At 40.0% G+C, this 27,427-nt stretch overlaps 1 protein-coding gene across 1 annotated transcript in view; it reads left to right on the top strand.

Annotated features, from left to right (window-relative positions):
- The window catches only part of LOC126162547 (serine/threonine-protein kinase ATR), a 368,495-nt gene that overhangs the window by 258,809 nt on the left and 82,259 nt on the right, over nt 1–27,427 (top strand). The window contains exons 31-32 of the mRNA XM_049919128.1: nt 22,240–22,453; nt 23,523–23,707. Coding sequence (XP_049775085.1) covers nt 22,240–22,453; nt 23,523–23,707 — 399 coding nt within the window. The remainder of the gene's footprint in view (nt 1–22,239; nt 22,454–23,522; nt 23,708–27,427) is intronic.

Genomic DNA, 27,427 nt, shown 5'->3' on the forward strand with positions numbered 1-27,427 from the left:
ACATTATCAAAGGACACCATAGGTTTTTGTGTGGAAAACATTAAATATGGTGTCCAGCTAGGTTCAGTATTAGGCCCACACCTGTTATTGACCTCTGTAAATGATTTACTCTGGACTCTTCAAAAACTGTGATATTTGTTGATGAATCAAGTTTGTGGACAAATCATAGCTGCTGAACACACCCGTGTTACGGAACAGGCTTGTAACGGGTTCGCGTATAACTACTTAATCCTCGATCATACACTCATAGCGTTTGATTCCAAACAAATATAAATTACTTGCAGGTACTAGGAATAGAGATCAAAGGGTGAGGCTCATGTGTAAAGTTTGTAGGTGTCCAGTTGGATAATAAAGTGAGTTGGCGCACCAGTACATGAGTAATAAACCAAAAAGCACATTTTTGTCATCTTTGTACGTATAAATCTCTCTTATAGCGTTGACCTGCACACGAGGTTGATGGCATACTTCAGTTGATACTGTACTAAGGAATAATCTTTTGGGACAATGCAGCTAAGATCAAAAAAACATTTATTTTACAGAAGTGTGCAGTAAGGATATTCTGTAGCAATAACCATCTTGCAGGAGCCTCTTCAGGGAGCTAAGTATTCTTACATTCACATGCCAATATAGTACTCCATCATGGTATGTGTGGTTAATGACAAGAGTGCAAATGGGATGAACTGTGCAATTCACAACCACAATATGAGAAGTAAATATAATTTTCCTATAGACTGCACACTTGTCTATGGTTCATAATGTTGTTTTATTGTTCTTCTGCCAAGGTCTGAAACAGGTTGCTGATAGCAATAAGGTAGAAAATTGAAAAGTCCCCAATATTTAAAGGCAAATTAAAGTAGCATTTTATAGAACAGTCCCATAATTTCATCAGTAAAAATAATCTTCGTGATTTGAACACTGCTTAAGACTAAGTGATACCTCTGAATTTGTTATTCTATTTTCACTATCAGGTGAGGTATTACAAGTCGTACATCTTGTGCAGTCGACTTTCCTGCTTTGTTGATGCAAGTGACAACTCTCTGCCACTAGAGGGCTCCGAATTGTTGCATGTAGCATGTAACATGTAACATGTAACATGGTGACGTGTAATGTAATTATGTTGTGTAAGAAACAGCATGCTTTAATTGAGTTTCTAACTGTGAAAAATATACCTCCAATTAAAATACATAGAAGAATGAAAGCTGTATACAGTGATGATTGTATTGAGATCAGTAATGTGCGACGTTGGGTTGTTCGTGCTCATAATGAAGGAAATTATGGTACTAACCTCAACATGTCTGACAGCTGAGAATGGCTAACATTTTGTGCAACCGACAAGACTCATTGGAATAGGGTTGGTGAATTCATGAGAGAAAATTGTCAGATAACACAGACACAGCTCTCAGGTAAGTGAGGCATATCACAAGAGCATGTACAGGTCATCATTGCAGAACTGCGGCACGGAAAACTGTGCGCACAGTGGGCTTCTTGAGTTCTCACTCCTGGCATGAAGCAGAGGTTATTGGATATCCGTCAACAATTTCGTTTGCATTTTGAGTGTGAGGGTGATGGGTTCTTTAACAACATTGTTACAGGTGATGAAACCAGGGTTCACCATTTTGATGCCAAAAGCAAAAGAGCATCAATGGAGTTTCACCACAAAGGACCACTGATGCCAAAAAATTTGAGATCATGCCATCAGTAGGCAAAATCATGCTCGCAGTGTCTTGGGATGTTCAAGGTGTGCTGCCTTTGGAATTCATGCCTAAAGGCACCACCATAAACTCGTAAGGTACTGTGAGACCTTCAGAAAACTGAAAGCATCTATTCGAAGAGTCCACACATGAAGAACCCTGTTGCTCAGCATGACAATGCCAGACCACGCAAGTGCTGCGGCATCCCAACAATCTGATGCCTTCGGTTCACTGTCATCAGTCATTCTCCTTTCAGTCGTGACTTGGCCGCATTTGGTTTTCATCTGGTTCCAAAACTTAAATAACACCTTTGAATATGTCACATTGCTAGCAATGAAGTGGTGCCAGCAGAGGCGAGGTTGTGGCTCTGTCAACAAAATCCAACATTCTTCAATGATGGCATCAACAAACTGATTTCTCATTGGGAGAGAGTATCGACAGCCCACAATATATTGATTAAAAGTATGCGAACACTTTGTTTGAAGTATTAGATAAAAACTGCAGCTGAGTAATTTATGAGGAGGAGCAGTGCCTTTTTTTTTTTTTTTTTTTTTTTTTTTTTTTTTTTTTTTTTTTTTTTTTTTTTTTTTTTTTCCCCAAAGTTGGTAGTATGTGTTACAGAAGTATTCTACAACGACAACGACTGCATCTGCTGTTAATGTGTAATTTGACTCTTTCCACATCCCTGATGCCTCTCATTCATAATACAATTTATGGAACACAGAGTGTGAATGAATGAATTAGTTGAACTTGTGCCTCACCTATTTTAACTGTATTGGAACAGTGTATAACATACTGTTAGATGGGGTGATACTGGACGGAATTTTAATATTCTTTGAGGTAGTCTCACATAGAATATTAAATTCATGCAGCAAAAAGTTCAGGGTATTTATGGTGACTTTAAAGAATAATATGATCAAAGAACATGAATTGAAAATATTATTTAAGTAACCACATTCTAACAAATAAAACTGTCCGATGTTACTCTGTATGATTTGGTAATTGTGGATGCTCATTGAATTTTCATCCAGAGTTCCATATTTCCCTCTAATGGGGTAATTTCTGACACAAACTACCTTTTTCAAAAATATACATGCTTAAGAAATCATTTTCCATGTTTAGAAAATATTTTACACATCGATTACAAAATATTTTCCACATCTCCAGAAAACATTTGATACATGTTGAGACATTCTGGAGATATGATTTCACTGTCTCATAATTCACTTACACACATTGCCATTTAATGTTCTCAGATAGTTGGATGTTTAATATATGTGAGTGACATTGTAAGGATGAATTTGACCCCTCTGTTCCTGGCATGTTATAAGAAAAGTGTTTTTTTCTTCATCCATATTTATCGAGATATTCTTTCACTGTGTACATCATCAGAGGTAAAACGAAAATGCCAATATGCAGTCATTAAGTTACTGTGGGCAAGTGTACCCTCTTCAATACTGCTTAAAACAGAAGCTTTCCAGTCATTCCAAAGTTTGTATTATTAACTTTACTCTCTAATGTTGAGTGCGGTATGTTAAATTTGCCTGAGGCCTTTCTGTATGACAGTTTTCCTGAGCTTACAGCAACAAACCATTTTTTTTTCAAGATTTCGGTGGTCATAATTGCACCTTGGTAGAGCACTAAGCCTCACTGTGTGAAGCCTGCGGCATTTTTCGATATTCCCTTAATGCACGTAGATGTTTTTAAATACGAGGATGATTCAAATGAAAATCTTAAAAGTGCTATAATATTTTTAATTGGAACAGTGAACAAAAAACTTACATGTCATTTTTCAACATAGTCTTCCTAACATTAAATGCATGTATTCCAGTGCTTTGGAAGTGCATGTGTATCATGATGAAAGAATTCTTTTGGTCATGTGTGTAGCCGGTTGTGCACTGCGATTTTCACTTCTTTGTTATTTCCGAAATTCCTGCCTCCCATTGCTTCTTTGTGTGCACTGAGTAGATGAGAGTGATCTGGTGAATACCGTATTTACTCGAATCTAAGCCGCACCTGAAAAATGAGACTCGAAATCAAGGAAAAAAAATTTTCCCAAATCTAAGCCGCACCTGAAATTTGAGGCTTGAAATTCAAGGGTAGAGAAAAGTTTTAGATCACACCTCCAAATCGAAACGAAGTTGGTCCATTGTAACATGACACACAATTTAGGTCTAATGGATGATGATAGGGCTACAATAGTATGGTTCAAGTCATAAGCTTAACAGTTAAGCTTTACCAAGTAGCCATTGCTATGTGTCAGGCGCTTAGTCCGTATTTATATGGGTACCATTACTTTTTGACGTGCTTCGTCTGGTTTGAATCAATTGCTTATTTTGCTTTGATCTGATAAGTGCCGTTCTCTTTCTTATAGGTGTTTACGTCACTCTACGCTGAAAATGCATTATTGTACTGTGTCATGCATTGTTTGTCGCATTCTGATCATGATTGTTTATGACCTGTCACCGGTCGCGGCATGGCTTGCTTTTCTGCGTGCTACCACTGCTTACAATAAAAAAAAAGAGAGGTACTGTCACATTAGTGAAACAATGGCAACAGACTGCTATTTGTTGTTACTTAAACTGCTGCTTTCTTTCATAATAATCAACAAGAACCAAGTAATAGACTGCGTATGATAGATGTTCTGAACGAGAGTTTAGCGAAAAATTTTCTCCATTTGAAAATCTTTGCAGACGCCTCTTTAGTACATTACATTCTGCACAGAAATTAGTCATCTTAGATTTAAAAATCTAGTGAGTTGCCGTGCATCATTTCTGACTGTATCACTATTCAGTATAAGGATAATACGAATATAAACATGACATGATATGTATATTCTTTCGCGTTTGCTGTTGTCTCATTCTAGTTTCGTAGTTTATTAGGCAGACAGGATTTAAATGAGATAGCAGCAAACACGAAAGAATACATGGCGTAATGCTTACATTCTTCTACCTTTTTTAAAATTTATTTAGGCCTACTGACGCATAGGTTTTGGCGCGAGTATTTATCTTTGTGCCTACAAAGCATCTCTGTGTAGCGCTACATATATTTGACAGCAGAAGTTAGTTGTGGCGGTACCTACCAACATTTTTCAGAACTTCCGCTTACTTTGCACTCGATTCTAAGCCGCAGGCAGTTTTTTGGATTACAAAAACAAACAAAAAAGTGCGGCTTAGATTCGAGTAAATACGGTAAGTAGGATGTACCAGACCTTCAGATTTAATTTCCTGAATAGTCTCAACTGTCTTACAGGTTGTATGCTGTTGGGCATTGTCATTGTCATGCTCTTGCAATACTCCTGAAGTCAGAAGTCCTTGTCATTTACTCCTGATTACATCCCCTCAGGGGCTCAGCATTCGTTTGCTGAATACGGGCTTGGTGACCCCGTGGTTCCTGAGCACCACCAGTCCTCTGTCACCGTAAGCTCTGGTCATACTTCAACGACCACCATGCGGCGCAGCGGTGGGATGTTGTATGTTTCAGAGAACAGGGGAAATAGTCTTTAGCGAGCAACCTATGGGGCACCTGCCGCACCTCAGTTGAATCAGGCTTGCTGAGGCATGCAGGTCTCTGCCTGGGTATACGGTTGTTTCCCTAGCGTCTCGTGGGATCCTTATGGAACTGTCTCATGAAACTACTACTCCTGACGGTATGGGTCAGGCAACAGCTACACCCACTCCTCAAAGAGAGCTCTGTTGGTCAGTCCTCCCGAAAAGAAATCTCCGAGTAATAGTAACAGGGCATTAGTGTGCCTTAACACTTTTATTGTAATCAAGCGAAACGGGGGAAGCTTTGAGAAGATATCCCCTTTCTATATTAACAAGGCATTGGAAGGTATTGCTGGGTCTCTGAAAAGTGTCAAACGACTATGTAATGGAACGCTCTTGGTGGAAACTGCTAATTCCACCCAAATATCTAAGCTTCTGGGATGTAAGGTCTTAGGTGACTACCCAATCGAGTCTGAATTGCATAACACCTTTAACTATAGTAAGGGCGTGGTTACCTGCTCCGATATAATGGACATGGACCACGCGGAGTTGCGTGAAGAGTGGAAGAATGTGGGCGTCAAGGAGGTGCAGAATTATATGAGGAGAGTCAATGGCAAATTGGAAAAATCGGCAACGTTTATTCTAACGTTTAGTACTCCCGAATCACCGGAATATATCCTTGCCGGCTATATCCACCTTAAAGTTTGCCCGTTTGTTCCTAATCCCATGCGATGCTATAAATGTCAAAGATTTGGCCATACCACTATGGTATGTAATGGGGAGGCTACATGTGGCAATTGTGGAGGCTCTGCTCACGAGTCAGGAACTTCTTGTACACTTTCTCCGAAATGTGTTAACTGCTCTGGGGATCACCCAGTGTGGAGCAGAAAGTGTGGGGTTTACAATGAGGAAAAGAAAATTCAAGAGTTGAAATTAAAGAGATGTATACCCTATGATGAAGCTAAAAAGGCTTACAAAGCCGTCCAACCACCAGTTTTTGCAACTTCTTTTTGCATCAGCCCTTAAAACACCAATAGCTAAGTGTGATGCCTTCACACAAACTCAGACCACAGATTCAAGTACGAGCACATGCACTTGTCGCTGTACCTGTGGGCTAAACGCTCCACTTGCAACTGATGTTGCTCGGAAGCCGTCAGCAGTGGACTTACCACCTAAGCCTGATAACACTCCCCAACTTCAGAAGCCACCTAAGCCATCCCAGGCAGCCTCCTCCTCCTGTCAGTAAAGAAAAACGTTCTTCAAAAGTAGTTCTAAGTCCAAGAAAGCAGTAGGTAAGCCTTTGGATCGACGAGCACTCTCCCTTTGTGATGGCGACTATGCTCTTGAAGATATGGACTTCCTATCAGAACTAGAGAACGCAGAACTGGCTAACGTTTCCCCTGACCTCCCTGGTAAATCACCGCCTCCGAGGGAGAAAGGAAAGAACCACCACCGCTGACCAATGGCTTCCATAGAGACTTCTGTCTTGCAGTCAAGTTTGAATGGATATCGCTCACATTTGGAAGAAATGCAGCTGCTGGTCCAGGATAAACCTTTCTGTGTCTGCTTACAAGAAATGCATCTTAAAGTCACAGACACACCTACATTATGGGGCTATCACATATACAGGAAAGACAATACTACTGTAGGCAGGGCTAAAGGTGGAGTGGCTGTTTTTCTTGATGACAGATACCACTACTCTGCTGTTCCTCTTACCATGACCATCCAAGCAATTGCTGTGAAAGTTTTCTCAACGTTTACTATCACAGTGTGTTCTTTGTGCCTGCCCCCCCCCCCCCCCCCAATGACACTTTGGATGCGGACGCACTGGCAGACCTTTTCCAGGCACTCCCGTGCCCATTCCTTCTTGTGGGGGACTTCAATGCCCACAATGTGCTGTGGGGCTCGGCTACTACTTGCTCCACAGGTCGGCTGATAGAGCGACTCGTCCATTCTGAGGATATATGCCTTCGGAACGCGGGGCAGATGACTCACTTTTCCACAGCTACAGGGTCTTTTTCAGCTATTGATCTTTACATTTGTTCCTCAGCTATTGCAGATTCAGTTCAGTCGGAAGTGGCTCCAGATTTACATTCTAGTGACCACTTCCCAGTGTGGATTCATCTGCCGCCTAGGACAGTGGCCAGCAGGAGACCACGCAGGTGGATGATACAAAGGGCAAATTGGTTACAGTAGAGTTGACAGGCTATTTTTGAACAAAAGGATTGTGCACAAGAGGCGGTGGCCCATATCACTCATGAGATCCAAAGGGCTGCTGCAGAGTCCATCCCCGGGTCTAGTAACCACCTCGGACGACGTCCTGTAGCTTGGTGGGATGACAACTGTCAATTGGCAATCAGGGCCAGACAGACAGCTCTTCGGAACTTCAAACAGTGTCTAACTACAGACAATCTTCATGTCTTCAGGACTTCGAGAGCACATGCAAGGCGAGTGATCGAAGGATGGAAGAGGGCTCCCTGGAGGGAATTCACGACTTCCAGTAATCGGTCCCCTTCCGCTGCACGCTTTTGGGAATCAATAAGATGGATTTCAGGCGAGGGTAGTCCACATCCCCTTATGGCCTTGTCAAATAATGGGGGCTTGGTGGACATGCCAGAAGAAATGGCTCACGTTTTAGCTGAACACTTCTTTATTGTTACTAAGTCATCCAGACAAGCTCCTGCTGTTCAGGTATTCCGTTGGACTGCAGAGATGAGGAAGCTCAATTTTTTCTCGTGTGATGAAGAAGTCTACAACTTTCCATTCTCAGTGTGGGAACTGGAATCAGCTTTATCTGCAGCCAGAGACACTGCTCCGGGACCTGATGAGATCCATTATACCATGCTTCATCATCTGTGCCCTGAAGGGAAAGGTCAGCTCCTGTCTTGTTTCAATCAGATTTGGTTTGATGGACAGTACCCCACGACTTGGAAAGAGGCAATGTTAATTCCATTCTGGAAACCAGGTAAGGACCGTAGCGCCCCTAACAGTTATCGGAGTGTCGCCCTTACTAGTTGTATGGGTAAGACTCTTGAACGCATGGTCAGCTGCCGCCTTGTCTGGGCTGCTCGAATCCCGAGATTACCTGAGCTGCTCCCAGTGTGATTTCAGGTGCTACCGTTCCACTCTTGACAACTTAATTCTACTGGAGACGGCATTACAGAAGTCCTTCTTACGCCAAAACCATTTAGTTTGTGTGTTTTTTGACCTCGAAAAAGCATATGACACTACTTGGAGGCACAACATCCTTCGCCAACTTCATGAATGGGAACTACATGGACGCCTGCTGCTTCTGATCCAATCCTTTCTCGAGGACAGGCGTTTTCGTTATCGTATTGGCGATGCCATATCTGATTGCTATGTTCAGGAGAATGGTGAGCCCCAGGGCAGTGTCCTCAGTGTCACATTGTTTGCCATCGCTATCAATGGCATTTCCTCTGCAGTCAGGAGCCCCGTCAAATGCTCTTTGTTTGTGGACGACTTTGTAATCTTCTGTTCTTCCTCTGATCTTAAGACAACGACAAGGCAGGTACAACTGACCATTAGGAGGCTGGAAACCTGGGCACAGACAACTGGTTTTTGGTTCTCACCTGAGAAGACTGTGTGTGTCAATTTTAATCGTGCTCGTTGGAGTTTTAACCAACCAGAGCTTACAATGGGGCACCGTATTTTACTTTTTCCAGACACAGTGCGCTTTTTGGATTTATTATTTGGCTCGTAATTAAAATGGCTCCCACACCTGAAAGACCTACAAACAAAGGGCTTCTGGTTGTTGAACATTTTGAAATGCCTTGGCGACAAAACATGGGGAGCTGACAGGTTCCGCCTCCTACAGTTTTATAGGGTATTTGTTCGATCACGCTTAGACTATGGCAGCGTGGTCTATGGATCGGCCCGTCCTTCCTACCTCTGGATATTAGATGCTGTCATTTGCGGGCATTTGGGTATCGACTGGAGCCTTTCGGACCAGCCCAGTTCAGAGTCTGTGTGCAGAGGCTGGTGAACCACCACTCTGGATTCAGCAACGTATCCTTTTGGCTCGACAGGTGCTGAAAATATCAGTGTGATCCCAGTCGTTGGCATTTAGTCCTGTGATCCAACCCGCCTTCGAACGACTGTTCAGGAATCGGCCCCAAGTAACCCAGCCATTTGGTATATGTGCTACAGCCTGCCTCAAGGGTCTGGAACTCTCGGGCATGAAAATACACACCCAGGGATGGAATGCACTGCCGCCTTGGTGTCTTCGGAGGCCCAAAGTTATTTTAAGCTTGACGCTGCACCCGAAAAATTGTACTCCAGATATGGTTTTTACAACTTTGTTTTCGTCTATTATAAGTTTGTACCATAGTTTTATCGTTATTTATACAGATGGATCACAGCAGGGGAAAGCTCTCAGTTGTTCTGTGGTTTTCCCTGGTAGGATTTTTAAAGTGCGTCTTCCAGAACAATTTACAAATTATGATGCAGAGTTATATGGCATTCTAATGGCACTGGAGACGATTCACAGAAATCACCGTACTAGTTTTCTTGTCTGTTCCAACTCTCTTATTGCACTGCAAGCGCTTCACCAAATGTATCCGGTAGACCCGCTGATTCAGCTCATCCATGACTGCTTACAGCGGCTTAAACGCCATGGTAAGGAGGTAATCTTTTGCTGGGCACCTGGCCACGTTGAGATACAGCATAACGACATGGCTGATAGAGCTGCCGAGGAAGCATGTTGGGATGGTGCTGTCCATCAATGTCCCGTCCCATTGCACGCCATTATCTCATTTTTTGACAGATGCATCATGCGTCAGTGGGAGACTGAATGGTTGCAGGTGTCAGACAACAAACTATGGTCGCTCAAACCGACCACAAAAGCTTGGCGGACTTTGTGTCAGCTTTGCCGCTGGAAGGAGCTTTTGCTTGCCAGACTGCGCTTCGGGCATAGCCCTTTCACACATGGCTTCCTCCTCCAGGGGGAGGATCCACCTTTTTGTGAAGTTTGTGGCATGCCGCTTTCAGTTCGGCATATTGTGGCTACGTGTGTCCTGTATACTGATAATAGGGCAGCCCTTGGTCTCGCTGGAGATCTGCCCACCGTCCTCACAGATACCAATACCAGTGTTAACAGAGTGGTGAAATTTTGTGAACTATCAGGCCTCATCCACAAACTGTTGGGGAAGGGTGGCAGACTTAAGTACGTTATAAACTGCTCTGCATTTGGGGACAGCCTTCGTCTCCACCCATGAGATTTCATGTTGACTTTTTGTCAGGGCGCTGATGACCGTGATGTCGAGCGCCCCTCAACCCAACTCATCATCATCATCATCATCATCATACTCCTGATTATAGGGTTAAGTTTATTTTTCAGCATGTCTGAATAAGAAGTACTTATTACTGTCCCTGCCCTATACACTGCTCCAAAATTACTCCATTTGCATCACAGAAGTGAATGAACATGACTTACCCAGAAGATGGTTGAGTTCAGAGTTTTTTGGTTTCTGTGATGAGTTGTGGTGCCATGCCATGCTTAACCCATTAAGTACCAGTGTCCTATTTTGAGGACAGAGCACATATTTATTTATAAATACACAATAAGTTATTAATTTGCAACTATTACTGTTCTAAGTCATTTGTTGATGCTTTTTATAACAAATGTATGCTTACAGGAAGTTAAAAGCTATAAATCCTGTCATTAATTGATTATTGAATACTAAGGCACACTTTTCGTTATTACAGGTATTTACTTTATCGACAATTTAGTAATATTTGAAATATGTGGCAAAGATCTTTTTGCGATTATTTATAGTCAACAATGTGTCCTTTTAAACTACCTGCATTGTTAGCTCAAAAGATGATGAGACTTACCAAACAAAAGCGCTGGCAGGTCGATAGACACACAAACATACACACAAAATTCAAGCTTTCGCAACAAACGGTTGCTTCGTCAGGAAAGAGGGAAGGAGAGGGAAAGACGAAAGGATGTGGGTTTTAAGGGAGAGGGTAAGGAGTCATTCCAATACCGGGAGCGGAAAAACTTACCTTAGGGGGAAAAAAGGACAGGTATACACTCGCGCGCACACACACACATATCCATCCGCATATACATAGACACAAGCAGATGTATATATATATAAGATTTGGCTATAAGTTGTGGTCTCTTTGTGGAGCAAGTGGCTACTGCAATTTGATTTATACTGTGGAAAGGATCCAAAAGATACTGCAAGGGATGACCTACTATTGGGATCAAGAGTAGTCCTAAACATGTCGGACTGCATTGAAAAACCCAAGAATCATTGTGTGTACTTTGACAATTTCTTCACTAGTAGAGATCTTCTGATTCATCTGAGAAATTTGGATTTTCGAGCAACTGGGACTATCAGAGAGAATCGAGTTGGTGACTGTCCACTACTGAGCAGCAACGAATTGAAAAAGAGGAAACTATGACTACATTTTCGACAGGAATGGTGATGTCTTATTTGTTCGATGCCACGACAACAGATGCGTTATAATTGGTACAAATTTTGACGAAGTTGAACCTTTGGGAGCAGCTATGCGTTACAGTAGACAAGCAAGTAAGAATACACAAGTGCAACAACCTGCCGTTTTGAAGTCGTATAACGCGTACATGGGAGGTGTTGACCACCATGACTGGTTAGTTGGAAAATATGCGACGGTAATTAGAGGGAAAAATGGTGCTGGGTCCTATTACACGTTTGCTGGAAATGGCCCTCATAAATGCCTGACTCTTCTACAGACTAGTACATGGAAAAAATGCACAGGATTTACTGGATTTCAGATGTGCTGTTACAGTTACATACCTGAAACTGGACACTGGAAGACCGAATACTGGACGTCCAATGGAATACCCATCAAGTCAGTTGAGAGTGATACCAGACATCAGGTTTGATGGAATTGGTCGTCATATGATTGACAAAAGAAGCATGCCAAGAAGATGGGTAAGAGCTAAATGCAACGGGAAACCAAAAACATATTGTGTTAAATGCCGTGTAACACTGTGTGAAGTGTTTTGTACCATTTCACAAGAAATAAATAGTTAAGACTTGAATACAGTTTAGTATGGTATACGATACTGTTAGATCCCAGTGTCCTATTTTGAGGTCGTCCATTATATGAGCATGTATAAATATTCTTTGGCAATTTTTGTACTTATTGTGGTTCATACACTATGTACATTATAATTAAGCAATAAAAAATTCAATTTTTAAAAAAAATTAATTCGGGACTTAATGGGTTAACCTTTTCATGTCTGTTCGATGATAGTAGACACAAGTCTCATAGCCTGTAACAATTTTTTCCCAGAAATGCATCACCTTCAACATGGAAATGATGCAAAAGTTCTACACAAGCATCGACTTGATCTTTCAATTTGACATTCAACTGATGTAGCATCCATCTTGCCAGTTGCGGCTGTTGTGTAAGACCACAATAAGACACCAATTTTTGTCACCTTGCGGATTTGTTGGCTATTTTTCTTTGAATGCTATTAAACTTAATGTATATACAGAAATCTGAAATACATGATGCAAAATCTAATGCGCTGTGCTACATTGCTTCTCTAGACTCGGTGAAACATGGCATCAGTGTTGCAAGCACACCTTCACATGTGCACATTTTAAGGAGCTTCTGCTCATGCGCAACTGGAGTGACGTAATTGCCTTACGGACAAAATATATACGGATTTGATAAACAATGTGCACTGTTCACAGAGTGCGCTACTACCACTTAACCATTCAACTACGATTTTAAGTCAATCCCACCAGGTGGTAGCACACTGCAACAGATTTTTGTCCACATTTGCATGGCTTAAATCCCACTAGTTTGTAGCACACTCCACATATATGCCAATTCATTCACCATGTACTAAAATTAGATTGGTCATCAGTATATGTTATAATTATACTGATAGAAAAACCTATTTTGTGGGGTTCTGAATGAGATATATTACATTTTAGATTTTTCATACTGTAATCCACGTGATGCGCTGAGAATCAAAGCACATCATTGTCAATTGTGTGACTGTAGCATTTATTCGTGCTTCTGATATCTTTTGATATTATGGTGGGTCAGGTTTATGTAGGCCCATGTTGTACGTGTATCCCAACATTCACGAAAAGCTGTCTCATTGGTTTCTCTTGATATTCACTTAAATATAGGGAGGTTGAAGAGAGTGTGCTTTTGGCCCTTCTGGCCCTTCTGTCTCTCAGTCTTATTTATATTCTAGTCAAGTGACCTTGTTGGTAGATAGTCCTACATGAATTTAATAATTTCCACAAATGGCAGTTTGTGTTTGGAGTTGATTGCTTACTGTGCAGGAATTGGCTTTCCTGTTCAATGTCAACATGAACATCGTTGAACCTGTATTAAGCACTAACAGAAATGAAAATTAAAAGGAAGAGTTGGCAGCAAAGGAAGTAGAGTCTCCCAGACCAGACCCGTTGTCTGAGAAAGTGACGAAATCAAGTAAGCGAACATTTGACAAAGATATGTGTAATAAGCATAAGTTGTTTTGTGGGTATGACGTAAGAATGCCTGATTTTCAGCCTCCAAGTTAATTTGTTAACTAGTACATGAGTTAGAGACCTTTTACATTTGTCCGGAAAAAAAAAAAAAAAAAAAAGGACGAAACATCCACTTACACAAATATGTGAAACTGAGAGTAGCGAAAGCTTAAACATTATTTTGTTCTTGCCATAAAATGTTCTTAATTGTGTACAAAAACAACGAAATTCCACAAAAACAGTCCTTCCTTTTTGCAGACAAGTTATGCATATTATTATTATTATTATTGACAGTGGCTGAAGTTGTACAAATATGTTGCTAAGCATAACTGATGCTATTAATTCTGCATACTCATATTTATCTGAAATTAAAAATTTGTGAACACCAGGAATGTATACTAATGAGTCGCTACTGCATCTTGCAGACATGTTGAAGTCAGTACTTTGTGAACAATATTTTGCACTGAACCAGTAATTATCTTCAAATTTATGGCTATTTCGTTCAGCGGTATGCGTCTGTTCTTCTTTACAAGCTCCTCCATTAACGTAATATTTTCATCTGTCACTACACAGTGAGCCTACTGTGCTCTTAGGGCATCCTCCATAAAAGCTACACTGCATTTAAACTTCCTGCACCACTCACCAACTTGCTGCAGCAACAGACATGAATCATTGTACTGCACTGTCATTCTGCTATGAATGCTGTGGATGCTGCTGCCTTTTCCTGCATTGTAACCTTACTCTGCCACATGTCAGTCATGTTCTGAACCTTAAGGAACCATGCTGCCACCTACAAACTCAATCACACAACGTCTCGAAATTTTATGGAACTTTTATGGTTTTTATTCGAATCACCCCCCCCCCCCACCGCCCCCACCCTCCCTCCCCCCACCCCCATGAACCATGGACCTTGCCGTTGGTGGGGAGGCTTGCATGCCTCAACGATACAGATAGCCGTACCGTAGGTGCAACCACAATGGAGGGGTATCTGTTGAGAGGCCAGACAAACGTGTGGTTCCTGAAGAGGGGCAGCAGCCTTTTCAGTAGTTGCAGGGGCAACAGTCTGGATCATTGACTGATCTGGCCTTGTAACACTAACCAAAACGGCCTTGCTGTTGTGGTACTGCGAACGGCTGAAAGCAAGGGGAAACTACAGCCGTAATTTTTCCCAAGGGCATGCAGCTTTACTGTATGGTTAAATGATGATGGCGTCCTCTTGGGTAAAATATTCTGGAGGTAAAATAGTCCCCCATTCGGATCTCCGGGCAGGGACTGCTCAGGAGGACGTCGTTATCAGGAGAAAGAAAACTGGCATTCTATCGATCGGAGCGTGGAATATCAGCTCCCTTAATCGGGCAGTAGGTTAGAAAATTTAAAAAGGGAAATGGATAGGTTAAAGTTAGATATACGAGGTGCATTCAAGTTCTAAGGCCTCTGATTTTTTTTCTAATTAACTACTCACCCGAAATCGATGAAACTGGTGTTACTTCTCGACGTAATCGCCCTGCAGACGTACACATTTTTCACAACGCTGACGCCATGATTCCATGGCAGCGGCGAAGTCTTCTTTAGGACCACTGGGAAATCGCTGAGGCAATAGCAGCACGGCTGGTGAATGTGCGGCCACGGAGAGTGTCTTTCATTGTTGGAAAAAGCCAAAAGTCACTAGGAGCCAGGTCAGGTGAGTAGGGAGCATGAGGAATCACTTCAAAGTTGTTATCACGAAGAAACTGTTGTGTAACGTTAGCTTGATGTGCGGGTGCATTGTCTTGGTGAAACAGCACACGCGCAGCCCTTCCCGGACGCTTTTGTTGCAGTGCAGGAATGAATTTGCTCTTCAAAACATTTTCGTAGGATGTACCTGTTACCGTAGTGCCCTTTGGAACGCAATGGGTAAGGATTACGCCCTCGCTGTCCCAGAACTTGGACACCATAATTTTTTCAGCACTGGCGGTTACTCGAAATTTTTTTGGAGCGGTGAATCTGTGTGCTTCCATTGAGCTGACTGGCGCTTTGTTTATGGATTGAAAAATGGCATCCACGTCTCATCCATTGTCACAACCGACGAAATGAAAGTCCCATTCATGCTGTCGTTGCGCGTCAACATTGCTTGGCAACATGCCACACGGGCAGCCATGTGGTCGTCCGTCAGCATTCGTGGCACGCACCTGGATGACACTTTTCGCATTTTCAGGTCATCATGCAGGATTGTGTGCACAGAACCCACAGAAATGCCAACTCTGGAGGCGATCTGTTCAACAGTCATTCGGCGATCCCCCAAAACAATTCTCTCCACTTTCTCGATCATGTCATCAGACCGGCTTGTGCGAGCCCGAGGTTGTTTCGGTTTGTTGTCACACGATGTTTCTCCCTTCATTAAACTGTCGCACCCACGAACGCACTTTCGACACATCCATAACTCCATCACCACATGTCTTCTTCAACTGTTGATGAATTTCAATTGGTTTCACACCACACAAATTCAGAAAACGAATGATTGCACGCTGTTCAAGTAAGGGAAACGTCGCCATTTTAAGTATTTAAAACAGTTCTCATTCTCGCCGCTGGCGGTAAACTTCCATCTGCCGTACGGTGCTGCCATCTCTGGGACGTATTGACAATGAACACGGCCTCATTTTAAAACAATGCGCATGTTTCTATCTCTTTCCAGTCCGGAGAAAAACAATCGGAGGCCTTAGAACTTGAATGCACCTCGTAGTGGGAATTAGTGAAGTTCGGTGGCAGGAGGAACAAAAGTTCTGGTCAGGTGAACACAGGGTTATAAATACAAAGTCAAATAGGGGTAATGAAGGAGTAGGTTTAATAATGAACAAAAAAATAGGAGTGCGGGTAAGCTACTACAAACAGCATAGTGAACGTACTATAGTGGCCAAGATAGACACGAAGCACATGCCTACTACAGTAGTACAAGTTTATATGCCAACTAGCTCTGCAGATGACGAAGAAATTGAAGAAATGTATGATGAGATAAAAGAAATTATTCAGGTAGTGAAGGGAGACGAAAATTTAATAGTCATGGGTGACTGGAATTCGACAGTAGGAAAAGGGAGAGAAGGAAACATAGTAGATGAATATGGATTGGGGCTAAGAAATGAAAGAGGAAGCCGTCTGGTAGAATTTTGCACAGAGCATAACTTAATCATAACTAACACTTGGTTCGAGAATCATAAAAGAAGGTTGTATACATGGAAGAATCCTGGAGATACTAAAAGGTATCAGATAGATTATATAATGGCAAGACAGAGATTTAGGAACCAGGTTTTAAATTGTAGGACATTTCCAAGGGCAGATGTGGACTCTGACCACAATCTATTGGTTATGAACTGTAGATTAAAACTGAAGAAATTGCAAAAAGGTGGGAATTTAAGGATGTGGGACCTGGATAAACTGACTAAACCAGAGGTTGTACAGAGTTTCAGGGAGAGCATAAGGGAACAATTGACAAGAATGGGGGAAAGAAATACAGTAGAAGAAGAATGGGTAGCATTGAGGGATGAAGTAGTGAAGGCAGCAGAGGATCAAGTAGGTAAAAAGACAAGGCCTAGTAGAAATCCTTGGGTGACAGAAGAAATATTGAATTTAACTGATGAAAGGAGAAAATATAAAAATGCAGTAAATGAAGCCGGCAAAAAAGGAATACAAACGTCTCAAAAATGAGATCGACAGGAAGTGCAAAATGGCTAAGCAGGAATGGCTAGAGGACAAATGTAAGGATGTAGAGGCTTATCTCACTAGGGGTAAGATAGATACAGCCTACAGGAAAATTAAAGAGACCTTTGGAGAAAAGAGAGCCACTTGTATGAATATCAAGAGCTCAGATGGAAACCCAGTTCTAAGCAAAGAGGGGGTAGCAGAAAGGTGGAAGGAGTATATAGAGGGCTTATACAAGGGCGATGTACTTGAGGACAATATTATGGAAATGGAAGAGGATGTAGATGAAGATGAAGATGAAATGGGAGATATGATACTGTGTGAAGAGTTTGACAGAGCACTGAAAGACCGAGTCGAAACAAGGCCCCGGGAGTAGACAACATTCCATTAGAACTACTGACGGCCTTGGGAGAGCCAGTCCTGACAAAACACTACCATCTGGTGAGCAAGATGTACGAGACAGGCGAAATACCCTCAGACTTCAAGAAGAATATAATAATTCCAATCCCAAAGAAAGCAGGTGTTGACAGATGTCAAAATTACTGAACTATCAGTTTAATAAAATACTAACACGAATTATTTACAAACGAATGGAAAAACTGGTAGAAGCCGACCTCGGGGAAGATCAGTTTGGATTCCATAGAAATGCTGGAACACGTTAGGCAATACTGACTTTACGACTTAGAAGGAAGATTAAGGAAAGGCAAACCTACGTTTCTAGCATTTGTAGACTTAGAGAAAGCTTTTGACAATGTTGACTGGAATACTCTCTTTCAAATTCTAAAGGTGGCAGGGGTAAAATACAGGGAGCGAAAGGCTATTTACAATTTGTACAGAAACCAGATGGCAGTTATAAGAGTCGAGGGGCATGAAAGGGAAGCATTGGTTGGGAAGGGAATGAGACAGGGTTGTAGCCTGTCCCCAATGTTATTCAATTTGTATATTGAGCAAGCAGTAAAGGAAACAAAAGAAAATTTTGGAGTAGGTATTAAGATCCATGGAGAAGAAACAAAAACTTTGAGGTTCGCCGATGACATTGTAATTCTGTCAGCGACAGTATAGGACTTGGAAGAGCAGTTGAACGGAATGGACAGTGTCTTGAAAGGAGGATATAAGATGAACATCAACAAAAGCAAAACGAGGATAATGGAATGTAGTCGAATTAAGTCGGGTGATGCTGAGGGAATTAGATTAGGAAATGAGACACTTAAAGTAGTAAAGGAGTTTTGCTATTTGGGGAGCAAAATAACTGATGATGGTCGAAGTAGAGAGGATATAAAATGTAGACTGGCAATGGCAAGGAAAGTGTTTCTGAAGAAGAGAAATTTGTTAACATCGAGTATAGATTTAAGTGTCAGGAAGTCATTTCTGAAAGTATTTGTATGGAGTGTAGCCATGTATGGAAGTGAAACATGGACAATAAATAGTTTAGACAAGAAGAGAATAGAAGCTTTTGAAATGTGGTGCTACAGAAGAATGTTGAAGATTAGGTGGGTAGATCACGTAACTAATGAGGAGGTATTGAATAGAATTCGGGAGAAGAGAAGTTTGTGGCATAACTTGACTAGAAGAAGGGATCGGTTGGTAGGACATGTCCTGAGGCATCGAGGGATCACAAATTTAGCATTGGAGGGCAGTGTGGAGGGTAAAAATCGTAGAGGGAGACCAAGAGATGAATACACTAAGCAGATGCAGAAGGATGTAGGATGCGGTAGGTACTGGGAGATGAAGGAGCTTGCACAGGATAGATTAGCATGGAGAGCTGCATCAAACCAGTCTCAGGACTGAAGACCACAACAACAACAACAACAACAACAACAACATTTGAATCACCCTCGTAGTTTACTACACATGAGTGCAAGTGGGATATGTGAACAAACTACTTTCACATTTCCTTCTTAACATTAAAAAAGTAAATTATAAGGAAATTATGCTTGCCACTTTTTTCTCTTCTAGTACAAGGAATGAACTATTTGCATAAAGATAACAACAGTAATTGTACCCTACCCTGAAAACTGCTAAACACCACCATCTGAACTTCTATGTGCAATAAGGTATACTCGAATCTTCTTGACAATATGTAAGATGTAAACAGCAGAATGTAATTGTGAAATAACAGCTTGCATTCAGTGACACCAATGAAGAAGAGGCATATGCTGTTCCTGTCCAAATTTACCCCTGTGGCTGATGTTTCCCCATTTTATAGTAATGAATTTCTGATTTGAGAATCCACATTTAATTTTCCCATGCTTTTCTCACATCATGTCAGACAAGTGCTGTGATAATTACTTTAACAATTTTCCTTTTTCATGCTTATCCATCTTCACTCACTCACTCACTCATTCATTCATTCATTCATTCATTGTGCTCTATAGATCCCATCACGAAGAAGAACCTTCAGGGATGTGGAATAAATCAAGGCATACATTAATGTGAGACAATAGACATAATAGAAACTTAACCTGTCTACTGTAGTAACAATAAACTATCTCTCTACTGTTCAATTCTGTTCAAGCTTATGCCTTCTAAATTTAATGTTGGGGTGGGGGCAGCCATCTCAGTTTTACTGTACAGTTGCTGCTTCTCTGCTATTAGCAGATTAATTTTTCTTAATTACAGTGGTATGTTTCTAAATCTGTAAATATGTTTTTACACAATACTGTTACTGCAAACCTCTTCTGAACAAATGCTTTATTTACCTTGGTGAGCTTCCACAACAGGACAACACTCTTTTCCTTGGTCAACACAATGGAAGCTGCTTCTAAGAGCGTAATACATTGGACTGAGCTTCCTGGTTAATGTATCCATGTGTAGACTCCATTTTGACTGCAGTGTTAAGGATTAGACACTTCAGTTTTCCTTTCTTTTACTTTATGTAAAAAATCAGAAGTATTATAACTTCCTCCCTCACTTATTTAATCGAAAATACTGAGCTGCATGTGGCGGTTTGTTGTGATGTAGTATATTCAATGGAGTTGCCTCCTGTAAGCAGTTTTCTTATTTCCCATCGTCTTATCTCAGAGATAAGGTTTTTGTTTCAGAACAAGTAATATGATAGTTACAATGTTTTGGAACAAATATTGTATTGAACACTGTTATTCAGTAAGGCCACAGAGAGGACAAGTGTGCAAAATATGCCAAAATTTAGTATTTTCATGTTTCTGTTTTGGTCCAGTTTTTGTTTACCATCAATTTGGACACAAAATCTTGCTAGAGGACTTTTATTAAATTATTGTTTCTTAAACCATAAAACAGTTTATAGAGGACAGACCCCAAACTATTGAATAAGTACTCAGTTATTAAGCATACTGACTGTTTTGGTTTTAAAAATTACAGCAAAATCCATATTTTGTAGTTAACAGTGCTGTTTAAAAAAAGGTCATTTACTGATATTTCCATAAAAAAGAACATTAGCCTCATGAGTCAGTGGACACAAACACAGGCTTAGTTTCTAAGAGTACTGTGTTATTAGAATTTAGATCTGAAGGTGATTGGCCATTAGTGATGTAGCATGGTATTTTCTTATACATTTATAGGCTTGGATTTATGTTTGTGCTTCGTTGAGAGATTTGTGCATCAATTGGGACATTGTTGGCAGAATCAGAATTTTATTGTCGCATAACGTACTAGTTAAATCATTGATTTTATGTACCGGAGTCTCGTCATCTGTGGAAAACAATATTTTATATATAATCACAATAAAATCTGAATATTATTTATTATTATTGTTTTTATCCTGCTCAGATGGCCAGATCATTAAACTATTCATCAACAGAGTAATAACATTTCTGCACCAGGGTGCTATACAATTCTCTTTTTACTGCCTCAGTTTGGACCTTCCCAAAATTTGTGTCTTTCGGTTTATTGTATGCTTTCATTCCCATATATTGTGGAGTCTGTGCAGAAAGATTAAGCCTGTGTGTAGGCAACATGAAGCTTTCTTTGTTTCTAGTTTCATAACTATGCTGGAAATTATTTGACAAAAAGAGTTTAGGGTTATTACTTGTGAAAAGATACAGAGAGGGAACGCTTAGTATCTTTAAGATCTCTTAATAATGGCCAACAAGATAATAATGGCTTTGCACTGCATATGTTTCTGATAATTTTTTCTGCAAAGTTAAAATTTTTGTCATGTTGCTAGAATTCCCCCAGAAGACAATACCAGATTTCACTGTTGTTGTTGTTGTTGGTGTGTTGTTGTTGTTGTGGTCTTCAGTCCTGAGACTGGTTTGATGCAGCTCTCCATGCTACCCTATCCTGTACAAGCCTCTTTATCTCCCAGTACCTACCGCAACCTACATCCTCCTGAATCTGCTTAGTGTATTCATCTCTTGGTCTCCCTCTACGATTTTTACCCTCCACACTGCCCTCCAATACTAAATTGGTGATCCCTTGACTACTGACTCAGAGTAACTATGGTATACTACTTCTTTTTGTGTCTATACTAGTGACATTGGCTAAGATTGTCATAGCAGTCGCCGGGCTGTTTAGTTTATTTTTTAGATAATCTATGTGTGAGGACCATGATAGGTTTCTGTCCAATTGCATTTCTGAGAATTTAACATGCTTTGCTTTATTTAGCTCCTGGCTTCTGTGCATAATGTAAATATCATTTATTTGAGACTGTTTTGTCTTAAATTGCATCAGCTGTATTTTTGAAATATTTAGCTATAGGCCATTTAAATGGAACCAAACATCTAGGTTTTCTGGAGTTTCTATGACATTTTCAGAAATTCATTGTGTGTTTTTATTTTGTACCAGTACTTATGTGTCATTGGCTCATTACATGATAGCATGTTGCTTGTATAATTCAAAAATTTCCAATAGATCAGTGAATAAAGTATGTATCTATTACCAAAAATAGTTTTTCTCATAAAACAGGGGTAACCATCATCAGCAGGCATACACTTATCTCTTGAGTGCTGAAAAGTATAAACTTCCACAACTGTTGCTTGAGAAAGTAAAACTGCACTGGATAAAAGGTGATCATGAATCAGCGTTTCATGCACTGAAATGTGTTGTGTCTGAAGATTTTCCTGAGGAAAAAGAAGAGGAAGATGAAGAAATGACTTCACGGAGAATACTGCATGCCAAGGTGAAACTAATATCCAGAATCCTCAAAAGTTGAGAATTTCAGCATTAAAACTTTAGATCTTCGTTTGTAATGGTCTCTTTGTTTGAAGCCCGAGTTTAAAAGTAATACTTTGTGCAGAGTACTTGGATAGCTGAAATGTAGAAAATTGTCATCATAGTTCAATACATATACAATATATAGAAAATATAGAAATCTGTATTGAACAGAAAGGGGAGGGGGCAGTTATTGTTCTTTATCCTAATGCATGAAAGATGAAATTCGTCTCCACAGAGTACTGAAAGTACAAAACACAGAAAAAATGGGATTTTTCCTTGAAAAATAGTGAGAGGGGTTTAGGTGGTGATACTGAAGGAGACTTGTGTGTGGTTTCGCAAATAAAATGCAACAGAAAAATCATTCAAAATGTAACATGGGAATCCAGTAAATGAGGAAGCACTTACTACCAAGCTGCCTTATTTGATACTGAAGCCAGGTGGATGAATGTTCTTTGTGTTTATGAGCATACAGCAAATTACATTTGTCACATTTTTAGGCAGTGGTCTTTCTAATGTTGTGCCTTACAGTTCTGCAAACATTTGTGAAGAACATTTCATTATTGCAGATAACTGTATTTGGAAGAAATAGCTAGTATCCATATTCCTGTTTGTTGCTAAGTTCAAATGTAAGTTTTGTCTCTTTGAACATATTTTATTTCAATGTTAATAAAGTATTGGGAAATGTTTAGTAAAAGACACCAGCTTAAAAACTGAAAGAGCCAAACCCAGGAGCCCACAGTGTTAAATTGTGGAATGGCAATCCTTGAGCTCTTCTGAAGAGTCTGTCATAGCCTTACATATTGCAACACTCAGTGGAACTAAAGTCTCTGACCATATTTGTGACTTTTAGTGATATTCATATTTAATGTGTGCTTACTTTTATGTAATTACATTTGAAGCGTATAGTACCTTAGATGCCAATTCACTTTTTGCCAATAATTTGTTTTCTTTTATTCTTCTGCAATAGAACAACATTTGCCTACTAAAATGTAGTGAAATATTTAATAACCAAATGAACAATAATTTCTTTTCAGGCACTACTTCTATATGCTCGCTACAATGATGATATGCTGAAAGTAGATACTGAGCAGTCGGTCCGTAACTACAATCGTGCTCTGAGCATGTACGCTTGCTGGGAGAAAGGTTATGTAAGTCTTGCTCGGTTCTATGACCGTGTTTTACAGAATTTCAGTGAAGCTGAACGTGATACAAAAGGAGGGTAAGGTTATGCATTGTACATACCTCTTTTAAAGTATGTGTCATGTCATTTTATAATAAGTGTGTAGATCATTAAGAAGTGAAATAAAACAATTTATGAAGAAGGATGTGATCATTTCTTAACTTTACTCATAAGGAGGTTCTTTAAGACTGTGAGCTTAAACAGTATATTAGTTCTATGTCTGGAATTAATCTCACTAGAATGGTAATCGTAACTTATGTAATTTTCTTGTTCATAGACTTACCAATTTCTACCTCACAAACTGATATGATGATTTCTCTATAGTTACCTGCCACAAATTTTTCTCGTCTTTTCAATTTATTTAAACAATTTATACTAGTTTTAAAGTCATCCTGTCCACCTCTTACTCATCCCAGCTTTCTTTTTGACATCTTTCTGTGCTAATATCATGTGAGGTTTTTATAATGGCTAATATCACTGTTGGCAGCCCATACCATTCTTCAGTCACAAGTTGTCACCTTCACAGAAACGTTGGCAACCTATAACTGCTAACTTTATGCAGCTTACAATTCAGTCAAGGAATTCAGACATTTACTAGGGGGCTGACAGTTTGCTATTTATGTGGATCACAATTTGTTAACATATGCCTGTGCTGTAAAACCAGAGAAAGCATTACCAAGGCAGTTACACCATTTAAATTACATTAGCCAAATCACCACCTGCATTGCTTATATATGAAGGAAGCTGAATGTACCAGCAGATGTGCTATCATGTGTAGATGTTGCGGACAAGACAGCAGATACATGCTCGCATGTTGAAACTGTAGAGGCTACCATTGATTTTGATGCCCTCACACAGGCCCAGCAATATGATGCTGAGTTACAAGCCCTTTTGAAACAAGCATCATGGCTGAAGTTGCAGTGTGTTGTGATGCCTGAAGGAAATGTTAAATTGTATTCTGACCTGTCTGGACCAAAAGCGCGTCCATTTGGGTCCCAACACATTAGAGTGCATCACAGGCTAGCACATCCAGGAGTGCAGGCCACTATTAGAGTGGTCAAAGTTTCGTCTGGCCTGGAACGTATGCAGATTCCAAAACATTTGTCAGACAATATGTGGGTATCTGATAGAATTGAACATTTATATTCACATAAAACATGTCTTTACAAGGTAGCTTACAAGCATGGAAGGCTTAACAGTTGCTGTAAAGAGCAACATGGAATAGTTTATACCTCTAACGTCAAAGAGTAACTGTAATGACAAATGCTAGTCACACAGAATGCTTATACACCACGTACACTCGCATCCATGGGGACGGAATAAGGTGACACGCCACCAGTGTATAGAGTATGGGCAGAGCTAGCTATTGTGCTTTTTCTCTGTGGTATTTGGGTTAGAAATGAGTCAGTTTCACATAGCCGGTGGGAGGATAGTTTTATGTGATCAATGAGAGATGAGAGCACTGAAAATGAAAATGTATAATGTTCATAACTGTTTATTTATGATTATATTGTGTCATGAAGGAGAGTCTGAAATCACCACCACCAGAGCTCCAATATTTTTTACTACTTTTTTGGAGCAATTGTTCTGGTGACAGACCAAACTGTAGTGTAACATGTGGTCTAGGTTGGGCTGGAAGTTTATAGTTTGATTGTGACCTGGTAAAGCCAGCAAATGTTGTGTCATTACTAGAAGCAGTGTTTCGGAATGAAGGCTGTGATGGTAAACTGATTGATCCATGGTGTATTTTTACTAAAATAAATGACTATCACAGTTCCTTCCACCATGGCCACTGGCACTTTAGCTCATTATTTAAATATTAACCCACATATACACTACTCGTGGAAATAATATTATGAAAAGGAAAGTTGTAACTCACCATATAGGGGAGGTGCTGAGTCGCAGATAGGCACAACGAAAAGACTGTCACAATATAATCTTTTGACTGTTTTCATGTGTTGTTATTTTCTAATATGCTGTTTTCATGTGTTGTTATTTTCTAATATGCTGTTTTCCTTTGTTACTATTTTCTAATATCCTGTTTTCCTTTGTTAATATATTCTAACGGTGTGCTGTTTTCCTTTGTTACTATTTCTTAATGGTGCTGTTTTCCTTTGTTACTATTTCTTAATGGTGCTGTTTTCCTTTTTTACTATTTTCTAACGGTGCTGTTTTCCTTTGTTGCTGTATCCTAATGGTGCTGTTTTCCTTTGTTACTATTTTCTAAGGTGCTGTTTTTCTGTGTTTATACTTGATGACCCAGTGCTGTTTTTCTTTGTTACTGTTTTCTAATGGATTTTCTACTCATGAAACATGTTTTCAAAACCTATATTTCCAGCTAATATATGCGAACACCGTTTTGAAATGTGGAAACAGTTATCTGTAGCAATATTGGTACAGATAAAAGGATACAGTGTTTCAGGCTGGCTACCGCAGCACAGCACTAGCATATATTTTTAATTCGTGTTGTGTAGAGTTGTTAGGTGTTGTATTTTTGTATGTTGTATCAAGTTTTTCCGAAGAAAAAGAGTAATGGATGAGGCTTACGGAATACTTGAAGCAGACAGTAACAGCAATAAAAAACGAGGAGCTCTGCAGTGAACTGCTGCTACATTTGGTATTATCACATCCATAAGCAACCCTGAAGCTGATAACACTGCTCAGGATGCAATTTCGATGATTTGTGTGAAATCACACAAAATGAATAAAAATTTGATAATATGCGTGTTTAACAATATTTTTCATAATCTTTCAGGATGCCACCAATGTTCTACAAACTTTCATTATTGTTTGAGATATAGCTTGCTTCGAAGTGTGAAATAATTGTGCACAGCTCTGAAATGAATCTCTCATTGCCAAAAAATGAAGAGTAGCAGCAAGTCATTGGTTGACAGTAATGGCTCTCATGAAATTTTTTTTTTCTTTAACAAATGGTGATACCATATTTGGCAGAAATTCAAAATCAGTAGACATCTGAGGGAAGTTACAGAAACCAGAGTCATGCCTTGTATTCAGCTCTTTTGTGTTCCTGATAGTTCTTCTGTAGTATGTTTTCGTCCTCCAACAACTCTGATGCCTTTCAATTTGTTTGCTTGAACCTTCAGGTATTAATATTGCAGCACCACATATCATTACAGTTTCCTCGACTCAAAACGTAACGTAGCATATCGTAAGATAACAGTACGACAGATAGTGTTGCAGATGATGTGAACTCACTATGAGAAATGTTTGCTAGCAGTGTGGACAGAGACTGAAACAAGAAACAAGGTCACAAACATGTTGTCAAACATTGCAGGTTCATGTTTCACAAATTCTGAACACTTTTGTTTTTTTATTCTAACATATCTGATGATGGCTGTAAACTCAGAACCAGTTATCTGTTTAAGTAAATCAAAAGTTACAGTGACTGTTGTTTCTTCAAGTTTTATTTATTAATTTTTGAGGTTTGTGCCTCAGTCTGTAAAAATGGAAACCTGCTGGGATTGCTTTGTTGTCTGTCTGTCTATCTAGTTGTTAACAACTCTTTTTCTCAAAAACCGATAGCTGTATCAAGTTCAAATTTATGTCGCATATTAAGATCTGTAGCCTCTTGGCAGTGAAAACATTTAATAAAATCTTCTATATGTACATATATGAACTGACTTAACCTGCTCATTTCTTTTTGGATATCTGGGCTAGCCTGAGGAACTACTGTAGAGATTTTGATGCAGTCTTGGAATTCCCAAGAGCGATATCTTGTCAGTATCTATATTGAAAACA

The sequence above is a fragment of the Schistocerca cancellata genome, chromosome 2 (assembly GCF_023864275.1).
Source record: "Schistocerca cancellata isolate TAMUIC-IGC-003103 chromosome 2, iqSchCanc2.1, whole genome shotgun sequence".
In the NCBI taxonomy this organism is placed as follows: Eukaryota; Metazoa; Arthropoda; class Insecta; order Orthoptera; family Acrididae; genus Schistocerca; species Schistocerca cancellata.